Source organism: Ascaphus truei, chromosome 2 (assembly GCF_040206685.1).
Source record: "Ascaphus truei isolate aAscTru1 chromosome 2, aAscTru1.hap1, whole genome shotgun sequence".
Classification (NCBI taxonomy): domain Eukaryota; kingdom Metazoa; phylum Chordata; class Amphibia; order Anura; family Ascaphidae; genus Ascaphus; species Ascaphus truei.
The window spans coordinates 476,697,691-476,717,687 of NC_134484.1; the positions used below are offsets into that span (position 1 = coordinate 476,697,691).

General features: G+C 49.9%; 1 protein-coding gene across 4 annotated transcripts in view; it reads left to right on the top strand.

Moving 5' to 3' along the window:
• Positions 1 to 8,529: 8,529 nt before the first annotated feature.
• Positions 8,530 to 19,997, top strand: part of LOC142488005 (uncharacterized) — a 34,802-nt gene continuing 23,334 nt past the window's right edge. The window contains exons 1-4 of one of the 4 annotated variants that reach the window (XM_075588311.1): positions 8,530 to 8,797; positions 15,035 to 15,185; positions 18,000 to 18,113; positions 19,057 to 19,170. In XM_075588311.1, the coding sequence (XP_075444426.1) occupies positions 15,170 to 15,185; positions 18,000 to 18,113; positions 19,057 to 19,170 (244 nt within the window). In that variant the 5' untranslated portion in view covers positions 8,530 to 8,797; positions 15,035 to 15,169. The remainder of the gene's footprint in view (positions 8,798 to 15,034; positions 15,186 to 17,999; positions 18,114 to 19,056; positions 19,171 to 19,997) is intronic. The other 3 variants (XM_075588309.1, XM_075588312.1, XM_075588310.1) reach the window with 3 other exon arrangements.

Sequence of the window (19,997 nt, forward strand, 5' to 3'; positions counted from 1 at the left end):
CTGTGACTGTAATATGAGGGAGTAACACCCCCAGCCCGGGCTGTGACACTGTCTCACTGCAGCAGGAAGGTTATATCTGTGACTGTAATATGAGGGAGTAACACCCCCAGCCCGGGCTGTGAGACTGTCTCACTGCAGCAGGAAGGTTATATCTGTGACTGTAATATGAGGGAGTAACACCCCCAGCCCGGGCTGTGAGACTGTCTCACTGCAGCAGGAAGGTTATATCTGTGACTGTAATATGAGGGATTAACACCCCCAGCCCGGGCTGTGAGACCGTCTCACTGCAGCAGGAAGGTTATATCTGTGACTGTAATATGAGGGAGTAACACCCCCAGCCCGGGCTGTGAGACTGTCTCACTGCAGCAGGAAGGTTATATCTGTGACTGTAATATGAGGGAGTAACACCCCCAGCCCGGGCTGTGAGACTCTCACTGCAGCAGCAAGGTTATATCTGTGACTGTAATATGAGGGAGTAACACCCCCAGCCCGGGCTGTGAGACTCTCACTGCAGCAGGAAGGTTATATCTGTGACTGTAATATGAGGGAGTAACACCCCCAGCCCGGGCTGTGACACTGTCTCACTGCAGCAGGAAGGTTATATCTGTGACTGTAATATGAGGGAGTAACACCCCCAGCCCGGGCTGTGAGACTCACTGCAGCAGGAAGGTTATATCTGTGACTGTAATATGAGGGAGTAACACCTCCAGCCCGGGCTGTGAGACTCACTGCAGCAGGAAGGTTATACCTGTGACTGTAATATGAGGGAGTAACACCCCCAGCCCGGGCTGTGACACTGTCTCACTGCAGCAGGAAGGTTATACCTGTGACTGTAATATGAGGGAGTAACACCCCCAGCCCGGGCTGTGACACTGTCTCACTGCAGCAGGAAGGTTATATCTGTGACTGTAATATGAGGGAGTAACACCCCCAGCCCGGGCTGTGAGACTGTCTCACTGCAGCAGGAAGGTTATACCTGTGACTGTAATATGAGGGAGTAACACCCCCAGCCCGGGCTGTGAGACCGTCTCACTGCAGCAGGAAGGTTATATCTGTGACTGTAATATGAGGGAGTAACACCCCCAGCCCGGGCTGTGAGACCGTCTCACTGCGGCAGGAAGGTTATATCTGTGACTGTAATATGAGAGATTAACACCCCCAGCCCGGGCTGTGAGACTGTCTCACTGCAGCAGGAAGGTTATATCTGTGACTGTAATATGAGGGAGTAACACCCCCAGCCCGGGCTGTGAGACTGTCTCACTGCAGCAGGAAGGTTATATCTGTGACTGTAATATGAGGGAGTAACACCCCCAGCCCGGGCTGTGAGACTGTCTCACTGCAGCAGGAAGGTTATACCTGTGACTGTAATATGAGGGAGTAACACCTCCAGCCCGGGCTGTGAGACTGTCTCACTGCAGCAGGAAGGTTATATCTGTGACTGTAATATGAGGGAGTAATACCCCCAGCCCGGGCTGTGAGACTCTCACTGCAGCAGGAAGGTTATATCTGTGACTGTAATATGAGGGAGTAACACCCCTAGCCCGGGCTGTGAGACTCTCACTGCAGCAGGAAGGTTATACCTGTGACTGTAATATGAGGGATTAACACCCCCAGCCCGGGCTGTGAGACTGTCTCACTGCAGCAGGAAGGTTATACCTGTGACTGTAATATGAGGGAGTAACACCCCCAGCCCGGGCTGTGAGACTGTCTCACTGCAGCAGGAAGGTTATACCTGTGACTGTAATATGAGGGAGTAACACCTCCAGCCTGGGCTGTGAGACTCACTGCAGCAGGAAGGTTATATCTGTGACTGTAATATGAGGGAGTAACACCCCCAGCCCGGGCTGTGAGAATGTCTCACTGCAGCAGGAAGGTTATATCTGTGACTGTAATATGAGGGAGTAATACCCCCAGCCCGGGCTGTGAGACTCTCACTGCAGCAGGAAGGTTATATCTGTGACTGTAATATGAGGGAGTAACACCCCCAGCCCGGGCTGTGAGACTGTCTCACTGCAGCAGGAAGGTTATATCTGTGACTGTAATATGAGGGAGTAACACCCCTAGCCCGGGCTGTGACACTGTCTCACTGCAGCAGGAAGGTTGTATCTGTGACTGTAATATGAGGGAGTAACACCCCCAGCCCGGGCTGTGAGACTGTCTCACTGCAGCAGGAAGGTTATATCTGTGACTGTAATATGAGGGAGTAACACCCCCAGCCCGGGCTGTGAGACTCTCACTGCAGCAGGAAGGTTATATCTGTGACTGTAATATGAGGGAGTAACACCCCCAGCCCGGGCTGTGACACTGTCTCACTGCAGCAGGAAGGTTATATCTGTGACTGTAATATGAGGGAGTAACACCCCCAGCCCGGGCTGTGAGACTGTCTCACTGCAGCAGGAAGGTTATATCTGTGACTGTAATATGAGGGAGTAACACCCCCAGCCCGGGCTGTGAGACTGTCTCACTGCAGCAGGAAGGTTATATCTGTGACTGTAATATGAGGGATTAACACCCCCAGCCCGGGCTGTGAGACTGTCTCACTGCAGCAGGAAGGTTATATCTGTGACTGTAATATGAGGGAGTAACACCCCCAGCCCGGGCTGTGAGGCTCTCACTGCAGCAGGAAAGTTATATCTGTGACTGTAATATGAGGGAGTAACACCCCCAGCCCGGGCTGTGAGACTGTCTCACTGCAGCAGGAAGGTTATATCTGTGACTGTAATATGAGGGAGTAACACCCCCAGCCCGGGCTGTGAGACTGTCTCACTGCAGCAGGAAGGTTATATCTGTGACTGTAATATGAGGGAGTAACACCCCCAGCCCGGGCTGTGAGACTCTCACTGCAGCAGCAAGGTTATATCTGTGACTGTAATATGAGGGAGTAACACCCCCAGCCCGGGCTGTGAGACTCTCACTGCAGCAGGAAGGTTATATCTGTGACTGTAATATGAGGGAGTAACACCCCCAGCCCGGGCTGTGACACTGTCTCACTGCAGCAGGAAGGTTATATCTGTGACTGTAATATGAGGGAGTAACACCCCCAGCCCGGGCTGTGAGACTCACTGCAGCAGGAAGGTTATATCTGTGACTGTAATATGAGGGAGTAACACCTCCAGCCCGGGCTGTGAGACTGTCTCACTGCAGCAGGAAGGTTATATCTGTGACTGTAATATGAGGGAGTAACACCCCCAGCCCGGGCTGTGAGACTGTCTCACTGCAGCAGGAAGGTTATATCTGTGACTGTAATATGAGGGAGTAACACCCCCAGCCCGGGCTGTGAGACTGTCTCACTGCAGCAGGAAGGTTATATCTGTCACTGTAATATGAGGGAGTAACACCCCCAGCCCGGGCTGTGAGACTCTCACTGCAGCAGGAAGGTTATATCTGTGACTGTAATATGAGGGAGTAACACCCCCAGCCCGGGCTGTGAGACTGTCTCACTGCAGCAGGAAGGTTATATCTGTGTCTGTAATATGAGGGAGCAGCCATGCTTTTAAGCAGATATGCTTTTAAGTATATATGTTTCAAGTATTTATGAAGTTTAAAAAGGAAGTTCAAAAAGAAGTGGAAAAGTGGACATCACCTACTGCTTCTGATTCCTGCTTTTGATCTACGTTGGAAAAGAGGATATCATCTATCTAAGACTGCACATCTCAACACTTAACTATTGCTGTGATGCCGCCTTTATTTTTTATATTTGCTGCAACCGCACTTATTTTCAAATTATGCACTTCCTTCCACCAGTCTCCTTATGTCTCTAACTCTATTCATATATCTCCATCTCTCCTTTCTTCCCCACTTCTCAGTTCACATGAACTCCTTTCTTACCTGCGTCCTCTGTCACCACACAGCTATACCTCCTGCACTAAAACACACCCCTACAAATCATCCTCACACATCCTCTTTCTATCCATGCTTCTCCTCCTTGCTTCTGGGGATATCTCTCCCAATCCTGGTCCCTGCCTTATTTCTACTTGCTCTTGTCCTCGCCTCCCACATACAACTTCTACTCCTTCTGGTGTTAACCCCTCCAACCTCATACCCATCCCCTGCCACCCTCCCTCCTCTCTCCCTTTCTCCTGTGCCCTTTGGAATGCTCGCTCCCTTTCTAACAAGTTCCTCTCTGTACATGACTTCTTTCTCTCTCACTCCCTGCTTCTCTTTGCTATAACTGAGACCTGGCTCACTCAGTCTGACTCTGCTCTGGAAGCTGCCCTCTCTTATGGTGGCCTTTCCTTCTCCCACACTCCGCGCCTTGATGGCAGGGGTGGAGGTGTGGGGCTCCTGCTCTCCTCTCTCTGCCGTTAATGAACTATTCCTATTCCCCCCTCTCTTGCCTTTCCCTCCTTTGAGGTTCACACTGTCCAGATCTTCTCTCCTCTCCCTGTTCATGTGGCGGTCATGTATCGCCCACCTACCTCTACTCATCCCCCTTCTGCCTTTCTCTCTCACTTTGAATCCTGGCTCTCTTTCTTTCTCTCCTCAGACTCCCCTGTTCTTCTCCTTGGGGACTTCAATTGCCACATTGATGACCCCTCTCTCCCTTGGGCTTCCCGCTTTCTTTCTCTAACCTCTTCTTTTGGCCTTCAACAGTGGACTGCAGCCAGCACCCACAAGGATGGCCACTACTTAGACCTGGTTTTCACTAAAAATTTCTCTCTCTCTGATTTCTCCATTTCCCCTTTTCCTCTCTCTGACCATCACCTCATCTCATTCTCTCTATCTCGCTTCTCCCCTTCTCCACCTCCATCTACACCCCGGTTCTGCAGAAACCTGCGCTCTATTCACTTACCTGACTTTGAGTCCACGTTACACTCCTCCCTCTCCTCTCTCAGATCTGCTACAGACCCTGACAAACTGGTCAGGAACTACAACTCTGCCTTGTCCTCCTCTCTTGATCTACATGCCCCGCTTTCTCTCTGCCGCACTCGCCCTTTTAACCCTAGACCCTGGTTAAATTCCCACACGCGCATGCTGCGTTCCTCCACTCGTTCCTCTGAACGCCTCTGGAGGAAATCTCATACTCTCGCAGACTTCCTTCACTACAAATTTATGCTATCCTGTTTCAACTCTGCCCTCTCGCAAGCTAAACAAGCCTACTTTTCTTCACTAATCAACATGCACAAGTCTAACCCACGCCGACTGTTCTCTGTCTTTGATACTCTACTCAAACCACCCTCCGCTGCCTCTCCTTCCTCCATCTCCGCTCAGGACTTTGCTGACTATTTTAAGGAAAAGGTGGAATCCATACGTCAGAACATCCCCTCTGTTTCTTCCTCCCATCCTACACCTCTTCCTAACTCTCCTCCTGCCTTCCTTGACTCTTTTTCCACTGTCTCAGAGGAGGATGTGTCGCTGTTGATCGCCTCTTCTCCCTCTACCACTTGCCCTCTTGACCCCATTCCCTCCCATCTCCTAAAACCTCTTGCTCCTACTATAATCCCTACGCTCACGCACATTTTTAACTCCTCCCTCTGCTCTGGAACCTTTCCATCCTCCTTCAAACATGCAACAGTCATACCATTACTCAAAAACAGCAAGCTTGACCCTACCTGTCTTTCTAACTATCGGCCTGTCTCCCTCCTGCCTTTTGCCTCCAAACTCCTTGAACGTCTTGTATTCGCTCGCTTGCTCCATTTTCTCAACACCTATTCTCTCCTAGACCCTCTACAATCTGGCTTCCGTACTGCTCACTCCACGGAAACAGCCCTCACTAAAATAACTGACGACCTCCATGCTGCCAAAGACAGAGGTCATTACACTCTGCTCATATTACTCGACCTCTCTGCAGCATTTGACACCGTGGACCACCCTCTTCTCCTTCACATTCTCCATACTCTTGGCATTCGGAACAAAGCTCTATCCTGGATCTCATCCTACCTCTCCCATCGTACTTTCAGTGTCTCTTCTGCTAATACCTCCTCCTCCTCTATTGATCTCTCTGTGGGGGTACCCCAGGGCTCTGTCCTGGGACCTCTTCTCTTTTCTCTGTATACACTCTCTCTAGGTGACCTAATAACATCTTTTGGGTTTAATTATCACCTCTATGCTGACGACACACAAATATATTTCTCAACACCCGACCTTACACCTACTGTACAAACCAAAGTTTCTGAATGTCTCTCTGCTATATCATCCTGGATGGCCCTCCGCCGCCTTAAACTCAACATGGCTAAAACAGAGCTCCTCATACTTCCTCCCAAATCTGGCCCTACTACCTCCTTCCACATTACTGTTGGAACTACGATCATTCACCCAGTAGCCCAAGCACGCTGCCTTGGGGTCACACTCGACTCCTCTCTCACATTTGCCCCTCACATTCAAAACATTTCTAAAACCTGTCGCTTTTTCCTCCGCAATATAACAAAGATACGCCCTTTCCTCTGTTGCTCGACTGCTAAAACTCTGACTCAGGCCCTCATTCTCTCCCGTCTTGATTACTGTAACCTCCTGCTGTCCGGCCTTCCTGCCTCTCACCTGTCTCCCCTACAATCTATCCTTAACGCTGCTGCCAGAATCACTCTACTCTTTCCTAGATCTGTCTCAGCATCTCCCCTCATGAAATCCCTCTCCTGGCTTCCGATCAAATCCCGCATCTCACACTTCTTCTCCTCACTTTTAAAGCTTTACACTCTTCTGCCCATCCTTACATCTCAGCCCTAATTTCTCGTTATGCACCATCCAGACTCTTGCGTTCTTCTCAAGGATGTCTTCTTTCTACCCCCTTTGTATCTAAAGCCCTCTCCCGCCTTAAACCTTTTTCATTGACTGCCCCTCACCTCTGGAATGCCCTTCCCCTCAGTACCCGACTAGCACCCTCTCTATCCACCTTTAAGACCCACCTTAAGACACACTTGCTTAAAGAAGCATATGAATAGGACTGTGGCTATTCTGAACACATGGCACATAAAGCTTGGCCCCCTGCAGATGCACTTACCAGAACTCCCTCCTCCTGTCTCTGTACGTTCTCCCTACCTACCAATTAGACTGTAAGCTCCTCGGAGCAGGGACTCCTCTTCCTTAATGTCTAAAGCACTTATTCCCATGATCTGTTATTTATATTATCTGTTATTTATTGGATTACCACATGTATTACTGCTGTGAAGCGCTATGTACATTAATGGCGCTATATAAATAAAGACATACAATACAATACAATACAACACCCCCAGCCCAGGCTGTGAGACTGTCTCACTGCAGCAGGAAGGTTATATCTGTGACTGTAATATGAGGGAGTAACACCCCCAGCCCGGGCTGTGAGACTCACTGCAGCAGGAAGGTTATATCTGTGACTATAATATGAGGGAGTAACACCCCCAGCCCGGGCTGTGAGACTCTCACTGCAGCAGGAAGGTTATATCTGTGACTGTAATATGAGGAAGTAACACCCCCAGCCCGGGCTGTGAGACTCACTGCAGCAGGAAGGTTATATCTGTGACTATAATATGAGGGAGTAACACCCCCAGCCCGGGCTGTGAGACTGTCTCACTGCAGCAGGAAGGTTATATCTGTGACTGTAATATGAGGGAGTAATACCCCCAGCCCGGGCTGTGAGACTGTCTCACTGCAGCAGGAAGGTTATATCTGTGACTGTAATATGAGGGAGTAACACCCCCAGCCCGGGCTGTGAGACCGTCTCACTGCAGCAGGAAGGTTATATCTGTGACTGTAATATGAGGGAGTAACACCCCCAGCCCAGGCTGTGAGACTCTCACTGCAGCAGGAAGGTTATACCTGTGACTGTAATATGAGGGAGTAACACCCCCAGCCCGGGCTGTGAGACTGTCTCACTGCAGCAGGAAGGTTATATCTGTGACTGTAATATGAGGGAGTAACACCCCCAGCCCGGGCTGTGAGACTGTCTCACTGCAGCAGGAAGGTTATATCTGTGACTGTAATATGAGGGAGTAACACCTCCAGCCCGGGCTGTGAGACTGTCTCACTGCAGCAGGAAGGTTATATCTGTGACTGTAATATGAGGGAGTAACACCCCCAGCCCGGGCTGTGAGACTCTCACTGCAGCAGGAAGGTTATATCTGTGACTGTAATATGAGGGAGTAACACCCCCAGCCCGGGCTGTGAGACTGTCTCACTGCAGCAGGAAGGTTATATCTGTGACTATAATATGAGGGAGTAACACCCCCAGCCCGGGCTGTGAGACTGTCTCACTGCAGCAGGAAGGTTATATTTGTGACTGTAATATGAGGGAGTAACACCTCCAGCCCGGGCTACACACACACACGGGCACAGAGTATATCACCAGATCTCACTACACACAGCACAGAGTATATCACCAGACCGCACTATATACGGTGGGAGATGGTGGTGAGATTGTTACTATGTTTCTCACCAGACCACAGCCAGCACCATGTGCAGCTCTCACCGCACCATGCTTGGGAGCCCACCAGGGGTCACTGTTCCATATGAGCTCAGGAGAAGCTGGTTAGAGGCGCTCTGGCCTCTCCTCTTCCCTCTCTATGGTCACTGCTGCAGCCGGATGTCCTGGTGTTTGAGATTTGATTCCGACAGGAAACACTGATCCTGAGCACAGACTGTCCCACATCCTGAGGCGGGAAACCAGGTCACTCCCACAGGGAAGGACTGAGAGATCACAGGGGCTCCCCCCACCCTCCATAGGAAGTACACACACAGTGAGGAGGGGATAAAGTGCACATCTCAGGCACTGAGGGGGGGACACACTGAGGAATAGGCTCTGAAGCCTCTAAGTCCCTTTTCCTGTGTCCCCCTCACATTGCCCACCCCCTGCTGCACAGAGATCTTCAGCCTGTGTTATTGGGTAAGTGCTTTCCTCCTCCTCCCTTCCCCTCCCTTGTGTGACCTGTGCACATTATCCCAGTGCTGTTCTGAGCTTCCTTACACACAGGAGCCTGAGAGGCTGAGCCTCTGATAGTGAGGGGGAGCCTCTGGCACTGGGGGGGTTACTCCTCCTGTATCACAGGGACTGGGAGATAATGGGGGTTATTTCACATTGGGAATTAACATTAGGAATCAGTGAGAATAAGATTGGGAAAGTTATTAAATAGAGTTAGAAAGTAATTAGATTGAGGGAGTATTGGTTGGAGTTTAACTCCTTCATTACCACAGGGGCCAGCATCATGTGTGTTATGGGCTGTAGCTTCTCTGTGTGAGGCTGACCCGTTTGCCCGGGGACAGTCCTGGTCTGACAGTATGTTCTGATGTCCCAAATATCTGCTGCATTCTCTCCATGTCCAAGTTTTAAATCATGTGTCTGGGACAGTGGGGAGAGAGGGAGGGTCTGTGCAGAGGAGAGAGGAGGGTGAGGTCTGTGCAGAACTGGAGATGTAGAAGGGAGACACAGCTTCTCTTCCCTCCCCCAATCTGCAGTGCAGAACTACAGCTGAGGAAGAGCAGGGTGACCCCAGGCATAGAGGTGGGTGCTTTGTCTGGGTCTCTGTGTATGCGCCGCCATATAGAACCCCAAGCATGTGGTAGCCTCACGTCTGTATTAGGCTTGTAATATAGTGCGCGTGGCTCGTTTGTAGAGGGTAAGTGGTGACGCGCGTGGGCTATGATTGGTTCATAGCATCACGTGGCACTGTGACAGCGCGAAAATACAATTCTCTTGTTCGTTCTTTGGTCTGCCGCGTCACCGCTTGCGGCCGTGCACGATTCTCGACTGTAACAAAATCAGCCTCCCACCGTCAGTTGTAATTGACGCGCGCACGGGAGCGCAACAGCGCGCTCTATATTACAGGCCTTAGAATAAATTTAAATGCTGCACCCCAACCATAAAAAAATCCAAAAAGGTGATAGAATTACCGGTGCTCCTACGAATGTATGATACCCTGCAGCATACCCAGGAACGCAAGAAATCGCACAGCACTGACGGATTTGCTAAACTCTAATTTATTGATGCAAGGAACATAACGTTTCGACCATGCGGTGTTCCCCACGCACCTCATGTGCGCCCCCCACGCACCTCATGTGCGCCCCCCACGCACCTCATGTGCGCCCTCCGCGCACACCTTATGCGCGCTGCGCATGCTCCCCCTGCGGCTTTATGCACTACCCTTCCTTTTGTAACGCTAAACCAAATAACTTGAGACCACACATAATGTTGGAAAAGGTCACAGATTTATTTTAACATCCTATGTTAAAACCTACCAGCCTGCCTGCCAGCCCAGGATGCTCCATGCGAATGGGGGGTGGGAGATCCTTGCCCAGCGGCTGCACTACACTTTGGTGTTGGCTAGGTGGTTCCCCCCCCCCAACCCCCCCCCCCCCCCCGAGGTGTAGCAAAATAACACCCGGTTTCACCTGAAATTCTGCTAGCGCCTTGTCCAGAGCCGGTTGCAGGTCAACCAAGCACATTCCTTTCTTCCCAAGCCAACGCAAATACATCTTCTCCGTAAAACCGAGCTGCTGGCCGCATCTGCTGATCCTTCGCCCGTTCGTGCGCCAATGAATGAAGGAATGACTCCTGATCTCTACTTCTAGGGTTCTTGCGCAGCTACCTACTGAGAGGGAGAAACGTGTTCATATTGTTGCGTCTGCACATTGCTGTGCCATTTAGCCCTGATGTAACCCCTATAGGCACTAGACTTCCACCTCGCCAGCTTCTTTATTTGCTCCGGCGTACAGCAGTTCTCAGCTGCCGCTGTATCGATGCCGATTCTGAAGGAAGGGGTGCCAAATACACTAGGACTCATCCCCCCAGCAGCAAGGCATCGCCCACAAATGCTTTGAAACTGGTACCTTGCAAGTGGCGTTGCGTCCTGATGGATGAGGAAATTGCCCCTACCTTTGGCCTATACCTTGCGTAGCACTTAATCAACGCCACTGGGCACACTTTCATTACGGTTCCCCGTGAGCTGTACCCACGCCCCCCTTCCCGCTTGGTCGGTTTTAGACCTGTGAATCTTGCATGCCCCTGACATAGCATTGATAATCACGTTCGCGTGAAACAAACCCACACCCTGGCTTGCTTTAGATGCTGCCACTAGATCGCCGACCCTGTAGGCGCAAAAGAAAGCCACAGCAAATGAACAGTTTCGCTTCCGCTGCATTGAAACATACCTCTTTTGCTGCCATAATCAATTCCTCAAGCCTGTCTGGCGTCACCGGCTCCCTACCGTCAGTTCTCCTGGCTTCGCCCCTATTCCAGCCTATGAGGATTCTCCTTACTATGAAATCCTTAGTTATGTCCTTGCGGTTGGGGAGCTTCCAGAAGAAAGCCAAACCTGCCAACATGGCCCCAACACTGGCCTGCCTCGCCCCAGCCGTCTTCTGAGCCTGTAGGAAACGCCTGTAGGAAATGATCCGCGCGCTGCTACCTCGCTTACCCTCACTCTGTCCTTTTCCTTTAATACTAGCCATGTGTGCCAAGCCCGGAGGTAGGTTTTCCAGGTGCGAGGGGCTAGTGACTTCTGGACCAGGTCCATTAGTTCAATATCCCTATCTGCCAAAGGCGACGAGGGCACGTTAGACCTATGGCACTTTGCCGCTGGCGCTGCTCGCCTAAACACTGTCCAATTGAGCCGTGATAATGTGTCCGCTATCACGTTTAATCTCCCCGGGACATGCTTGGCTTTAATGTTGATGTTGCTGCGCATGCAAAGCAGCACCAGCCCCTGGAAGAGCCGGATCACTGGGCTTGATGTTGCAGAGAGGCTGTTTACTGCTCCCACCACCCCCAGGTTGTCGGACCAGAATATGATGTGTTTGTTACTGAGCTCCTTAGCCCAAAGCTCTACCGCCACTATGATGGGGAAAAGCTCCAGGTTAAGCCTGTGTCTAACCGTGCCTGGGACCATGGTTATGCTCACCATTCCCCTTCGAGGTAAGCGCCGACGCCTAGCGACCCCGCCGCGTATGTGACCAGCTCTAGCTCATGGTTACTACTGCCCCCTTCTATTCAAGCTTTTTGCCATTAAAGTCCTGGAGGAAAGCTTCCCAGACACCCAGGTCGGCTCTAAGTTCCCTAGCGACCCTGATGCGGTGCAGCGGACGGGATACCCCCGCCGTCGACTTCTCTAATCTCCTGCTGAAAATTCTGCCCCTACATGGGGGGGGGGGGAGGGGGGGTTGCCCTTTTTTATACCAGGACATGGTGGTCATCTGGTCTCTCATAACCCAGGACTCGGAAATCCCACAGTTCATATACAGGTTACAAGCATATATACATATTAAATATATTCCTTTAATAAAATACACTTTTACACTGTACCTTGTGCTAAAATTGTCTAAGTCCGCCTTTAGAATAAGATATACTCTCTACCCTTACTAGCCTTATCCCTGTCACACTGTAGAAACCTGACTTTACATTTGGCACACAAATAAAAACCTCACAGCTTTATCACATAGCTGGGGTACCCCGTGAACCCCTATACCCGGGTCAGGGTAACTTGGGCATGATCTGGGCATCCCCCTTTATACTAGGGACCCCTGTACCATCCTGGGGATACCTAGATCCCCTATGCCCCTTTTTACCTTTCCCGTTTGTGCTGAAACAGGGAATCCTGGCGGTGAGTCGCAAAAACGTTTCCAGGGTAGGATTTTGACCGGAACGCTGTGCTTCGACGTATCCGGGAATCTTACCTGATTTCCAGGTACATCTTTAGGGTATCCAGTAACTCGGAAAACCCGCTACATAGCCAAAATCTGGCAAGACTTTCCCTGCAAAACCCACCCTGAAACTCCTAACCTAGCAACCTCTGCTTGCTGGCACTCCTGGGAAGGCAAAAACACAAACATTCTTTATTGTCGCATAATTTACACACAGTCACAGTAATGCATATACGACAGCCAGGTCCAAGAACTGACACTCTAGGACCCTAAAACATGGATCAGGGGTAACCAAGTAGGCTTAACCTTTCTTATTGAGCCTGGTTAACCGCTCACCGTCACAATTACCCACTTCTCACCGTATCAAATAGGAAAGTGAGCCAATTTTATTAAAGTGAAGAAAACCAACGTTTTGGCTGGACACAGCAGCCTTCATCAAAATGGGGCCCTCGCCTTGTTCTGTGGAATTGCAGGATATTCCTGCCTGGTACAAAGGCGCTGAATGTGAGAAACTGGAGCTGATTGAGAAGGAAGAAAAGAATGAGGGTGTGAGGGATCAAACCCCCTATTTAATATGGTTAGAAGTGGGGACAGGTGAGGGGAAGTCACTGCACTGGTTCCTCTGCATTACTGTCACGTGTGCTCACCACAAACAGGACTAGACCGCGGGGCTGAGGTGGGGACAACCACAACCCTACAACCACAGAGCAAGGTCCGGAGTGCGGAGTCAGTCGTGTAGCCAGGTCAGGAGAGTTCGGGTATGTCGTGGTACTTGCCGTGGTCCGGGGTTGGAGAGAGGAGAGCAGTCAGTATCGGTAAGCCGTGGTCGAGGAGAGAGCGGGGGTCCAATAACAAGCCGAAGTCCAGGGGTAGAGAAGAGACAGGTCCAGGTACGAGCAGGGGTCACAACACGGTTCAGGCAAGAAACACAGAAACAGACAAGATCCAGGAAGTAGCAAGCACATAAACAAGGGTTTATGCTCAGCAATGTGCAGAGAGACAGACAAGACATAATTAGGCAGGGAAGGCCAATCAGGAACCAGCAGCTGATGACCTCACATATAAGACACTAGCCGATAGGATGATGCTGGATTGGCTGCAGGAGTAACAGAGCTGATGCTGCTAGACTTGGTTGCCGCGCGCGTGCATGAGAAGCCCGGCGCGTTGTGAGAGATAGTAGAGGCTGTGGTGATGCGGCGGGAACGCGCCTCCACGGATGGAGCATCGCGTTTGTGCGCACATACAGATAGCGGTCCGTGAGCGCCAGAGGTACCTCCGCGTGACGTGTGCTGGGGGCGGAGCCTAGCAGCAATCCTGACAATTACCCACTTCTCGCCGTATGAAATAGGAAAGTGAGACTGTGTCAGTATGGAACAAAAAGAGATACGGCGCCTAATAAGTCCAATTAGGAATAGTCATTGATGTCCAGTGGAAGTGATTCAAGTCCCAAAGTGATCCGCTGTCTCTTAATCTTGGGGTGACCTGATCAGACTTTGTTCATGGGATTTGAAACATGGAATAAAAAGAGAGATGATTAGTGCAACGCTGTTATGAATATTCACACAGACATGAATTCACAGACTTACTAACAAGACAGACAAACACAAACACAAAAGCAAAGCTAATAGTAAAAAGTAGTTTAATATAACTAGATTGAGTAAAATGCTGGACAAAAACGGGAACGCCAATCCAGTTGGGTAAAACCTGAGTGACACTCACAGGACGGCAGACGGTTACTGACATAAGACGGTAAGATGGCAGCTCCACGTGTAGAGAGTCCTCAGAATGCCAAGAACGCCGTGTGCTCCTCTGTGTATCCTGGTTCGTACCGGAAGTGACGTCTCCGATGTATGCCGGGACCGGTAGTGACGTCACCGGACGTGACGTCAAGGCCTGGCAAACCCGTCCGACGAAGCTGAAGGAAGCGGCGATATTCACTCCTCTTGTCCTCCACAACGAGCTGCAATACTCAGCAGTAAACCTGCTTGTCCTGCTTGTCCCTTACTGTCCAGCAAAAATAAAAGATAGCCCTATGCGTTTCGTGTGTCTAAGCACACTTCCTCAGGGGATATGTGTCAGTATGGAGCAAAACTGCTGGACCTGACAGAGTATCGGGAGCATTTGTCAAAGTCTCACTCATGTACTGTATCTGCTCTTTATTCATACTATAGAACGGTCCAGTATGTGACTATGTTACACTGAGAGGACATTGCTGGTCTTGTGGCTGTTTATCTCCGACTCTATGCGGTTTGTTTTACTAGATGGTTATGTTGTGACACAACCATTGATGTATTTTGCAGTGTTTGACATGAAGTTACTGTTTGAGGAGGGACCATAACTTTTTTGGGTTTTTTTTTTTTTGGTGCCCCTGTCTTCTCCGACTCTTTTGGGGATAATAATCTTAGGTTTGAAAGCTCATATATACAAAATTGTGTATATTTGTCCAAAAAAACAGGTCATTCCTATTCTGTTTTCTCTTTTATACAAGCACAGCTGTCATCCAATAAATATAGATCAAGGAACCTCTGCCAGCACCTCCAGAGCAGCACTGCCCACTGCCAGCACCTCCAGAGCAGCACTGCCCACTGCCAGCACCTCCAGAGCAGCACTGCCCACTGCCAGCATGGATCCACACTTAAGTGAGTAGAGGAGATATTTTGGTGTCTTTGAGATCTGCGAGGTGGGAATATCTGATTATTTTGCCATTACACTCAACTCCAAGTCATTTTCTGCCAGAAGTGCTAGTAATAAATTTCTTTACAAGAGGTATTATACCAATGAAGCCCTCTTTCTGACACTCTAAAGAGACTACGGGTACCGCACACACCTGTGGCTCCAGGAGATCTGAGCCTCCGCTAGCTGGGAGCCTGAGGTAACACTTATTTAGCGCAGCGCCTCCACTTACCCAGGATCCCCATCATGTAAGATTCCCCTGGGCAAGAAACATAACAACACACATGCTTGAACTGGGTTTACTGTAACGCAATAATAACCTTATCACTTAGCACTTGCAACCATACATAACACACACTAATAACTGGCAATGTCCTTATAACGTTAGTGGCTCGGCCACGCTCCTAATGAGTAATGTCTCTATCCCGTCACCGCGTGCCCCACACCGTGTCCATATACTAAATAGTTATCTAGGCTCAGTCCTTTGGCCACTCCACTTAGTGTCCCCAAAGAGTGTTCCCTAAGGTGGGATCAGCGCCTGTTGACCGGTGTTGGTGCACTTGTAGTAAATACCTTCCGGTCACTGCGGTGACCGGTAACAGCTTCAAAAAGGATCCGTCGATCCAACGCTTTGCTTCCTGATGTCACGATGCTCAGCTACCTGGTCCCAGATGACTGCGGCAACCGCAACTCTGTACTTTGTCCCTTAAGATATACAGTAATGGGAAACGTCGCTACCACTATAGGGCGTCCCTGCAGCAACTTTACTCTACTGTGGCTCAGGGATACTCTTAGGGTCCTGCGGGGAAGATCTGTCCTATGCAGGTGGGTCACGGACCCCCTGCACCCACACTACCTCTTCCTTCGCCCTCCGGTTCCCCTCTGCCTAGCGTGGTCTCTCCCTCACGCTTCCCTTTCCTCCTCCCGCAATTCCAACCCCCTGATTGGTTCCCAGACGTCAGGTGACTGTGTTAGAGCTCATGGGAGTTGTAGTCCGCCAACGGAGCCTTTTCCTTATTGGCCCGTCGTTCGCGCGCTTGCATTGCGCATGCGCGACCTCTCTGCTCTGCCAGTGCCCTCTGAATGTTGTGCAATAAACATGGCGGCGCCCTATACTATCGGGCCGCCGCGGAACCTTACCACTCTCTCCGGGCACGCACTGCAACAGCATAAGGTGCCTGACACACACACCCCTACATTCTCCCCCTCGCAGAATCCAACGTCCCCGCTTGGGAACGTACTGTAACCATAACATATCTACATTTCCGTACACCTTACTCTGTATGCTCTACATGAGATTATACATTTCACTGAACATGCCAATTACAGATCTCGCTTTATGGCGAGCCCACTGCTGAGCCTCATAATGGGGTGCCCCGAATTGATCATAAGCCATCCTCATTGGAGGTTGCATCTGCGAAGCTGTTCTTCGGTTACTTCCTCGGGAGAGGAGCAAGTTTCATTTGACATTTCAAACTCTGCTCTTTACCCGTAGCTCCTTCGGGAGATGCCCCCGCGGTCGGAAGGCCCCTTTGAGAGGTTCCTTCCATAGGATTCTCAGAGGTGGCATTTATTACAGTCTCTGGGCCATCCTCTGTACTATCAGCTTCTCCATCAAGTGAAACAGTGGCCATTTCCAAGTCATTGTCCCCTACTTGAGGTATAGGAAGGAGATGGTTCCTATGCCATACCTTTACCCGGCCTTCGGAGTCCTTGATGCGGTATACCGGGAGGCCAGGCATCTGAGATTCCACTTTATACACCCCATCTCTCCACCGATCGGCCAGTTTGTGCTTCCCGGGGATGCCCAGGTTACGGAGGAGAACTGCATCCTCCGGGCGAATTTCTTTATGCCGCACCTTGTGATCGTATCTCCTTTTGTTACTCGCATTTAATTGCGCCGCCGCCTTTTCAGCCAATTTGTAGGCCTGGTGCAAGCTGTTTTGTAACCTTTGTACATATCGAAAATGCGTCCTGTTGGATACCCCATCGGTAGATATCCGTAGTCGCACATCCACGTGCAGTCTAGCTTTTCGTCCAAACATCAAGAAGTACGGCATATACCCTGTAGACTCATGTCGGGTACAGTTATAGGCATGCACCAACGTCTCTACATGCTTGCTCCATTCAGTCTTCTGAGCGCCTTTCAATGTGCCCAGCATGTCAAGTAGCGTTCGGTTGAAACGCTCGGGCATGGCATCCCCTTCCGTATGGTACGGGGTAGTCCGGGACTTGGTGATGTTCAACAACTTCAATAGTTCCCGAATGAGAGTACTCTCAAAATCCCTGCCCTGATCAGAATGCAGTTGGTTCGGCAATCCGTAGTGAAGAAAGTATCTCTCCCATAACACCTTAGCCACTGTCACTGGTAGGAAAAGCTTGAGCATATCTCGTACAGGGCACTTACACTACCTCTTCCTTTGCCCTCCGGTTCCCCTCTGCTAGCGTGGTCTCTCCCCCACGCTTCCCTTTCCTGCCTCCCGAGAATCCAGCCCTCCTATTGGCTCCCTGGCGTCAGGTGACTGCTAAGGCTCCTGGAAGTTGTAGTTACTGGCTAAGCCTATACCTTATTGGCCAGCCGTTCGCGCGCTTTCTCTGCGCATGCGCGACCTCTCTCCACTCTGACCTCGCTCCCCACTATTGCGCAACACTACATTTGGGAACTTGCTGCAGCAAAGGGAACATATAACACATCCCTACACCAATACCAGGAGGTGATATCACAAGAAGCGCCCCCACTCCCAGCTTTACATGATGGATTTCCCTTTTCTTATTGCCAGGTTTCCCAGTGGTTGTACTGGAGAGTTTAGATATTAAGTCAGAGAAAGAAGAGGCGAACACTGAGGAATATCTGATCACAATAAAGAGTGAAACTGTTCCATTTCCTGTCTCTGGTGAGTACCTTTCCCCCTTTGTCTGCACAAAGGGATGTTATCTTGTTACACGGAGCATGGTCACATTTAGCGAGTATTCATGGTTAATTGCCTCTCATAGGAAGTCCACAGGCCTGCTGGGTGTTCTGGGACAAGCCACATGCAGCAGAGTTAGAAGTGCAATATGGCTCTCAAACACATATAAAGGTTGGAAATGCAGAGTTATGGGTATCTGACCATCAATAGATGCGATAAAACGCATTTGGAAAAACATAATCAAGGGAACCTTCCCCTGTCTGACCATTATATTCTGCCTGTTCATGTATGGATGTGAAACTGAGACCCTAACTGCGAAGATAATTCAGAAGCTTCAGACCGCTATAAGAAATAAGGTGAGATGTATGCTGGGTATTACCCAGAGAGACCGGGAAAGAATGGGTGAGTTCAAACACAAACAAAACTCTGTCCCTTTATCACATGGTGAAAATGTAAAATAACTAATGCACCTGTATGCGAATGACAGAATGTTATATACACACAGCCCTAGCCTCTCTGACCTTGGACACACACTTTAATCTTATTTTTCTAGACTTGAATACATGATTTTTCAAAACAAACTGACAAAACTGTAACGATGGTATTTGAGACTAAAGCTACATTTCTAAAACTACCAAAAGATCTACAGATCAGATCCAACTCTAACACCGTTCTATCCCCTGTCATTAGTTGTTGTTATTATACAGAGTACACTATGTTCTGTTTTTATCTCTCCTGTGCGCTTTAGTTCTGATTTTATTCCTTTATGTCTTTTCTCTTCGGGTGGGAGACTCAACCAGCTGCAGGGAGAGATTTATTATCATAGGACACTGTTGTTAGTTATCTACTTGGTTACTGTTTAATATTTGTGTAGTTCTGTATATTTTTCCCAGCTTTACATGATGGATTTTCCTTTCCTTATTGCCATGTTTCCCAGTGGTTGTACCGGAGAGCTTAGAGATTAAGTCAGAGAAAGAAGAGCCAGAAACTGAGGAACATCTAACCCCAATAAAGGAAGAAATAGATGCATTTCCTGTTTGTGGTAAGTGCCCTTACATCCTCATTTGTCTTTATTCAGTGTAACCCTGTTTCCTCCCTCCCCCCCAATCTCATGTCGGGTACCCTAGGGTAAATGGTGTACTTGTTAGGTAAGGTATAGTGTGGTGCGCCTGCTGCCTTACAGGACTCCTGAGTCTCCCGCGGTGGTATGGGGGATATCATCAGGACTGGCTTTCGAGGTATGGCTCAGTCATACTCACTATTGGTACAGCGCCTCTATCTCTCCCAGATCCCCAGTAGGAGTCTCTGAAAGAGAACCTCTGGGTGCAGCTTCTCCCTGAATGACTCCAGGCTCAGGCGAGAAGAGTTCTTTATCAAAGATATACTTTATTTCCTTAAGTACTGGCAGACTGCCCATCATGCAGCCGGTCTCTCAGCCGCTCATCATACAGGTTGTCACCCGAAGGAAGTCCCTGGACACCACTCCTAGTCAGGGCCCTTGAAGATGTCCTTGTTCTTCCCTTACTCCCTGATGGAGTAAGAGGAATAGTCTCCCACACCACCCCCAGGGGAAGGGCCACAAAACCTGCCCGCGCCCTGGCAGTTTGCTAGGATAGATTCACCTCTCTTAAGGGGGAGAGGAACTCACTAAATACAGGAAATGCTATGCAATAAGTAGCTCCAATAGGCACACCCCTGTGTCACTGTAATTGGACACACAGCCTGATGACACTACCTTCACTGTCTTACTGCACAGCACATGTGTGTGGAGGAATACCACATGATTACTCCTGGCACCCTGCCCTTACCAGGGATTATTGCACAGGAGGAGAAAGAACTATAACCCCAAAACTACACAGGGTTACACTA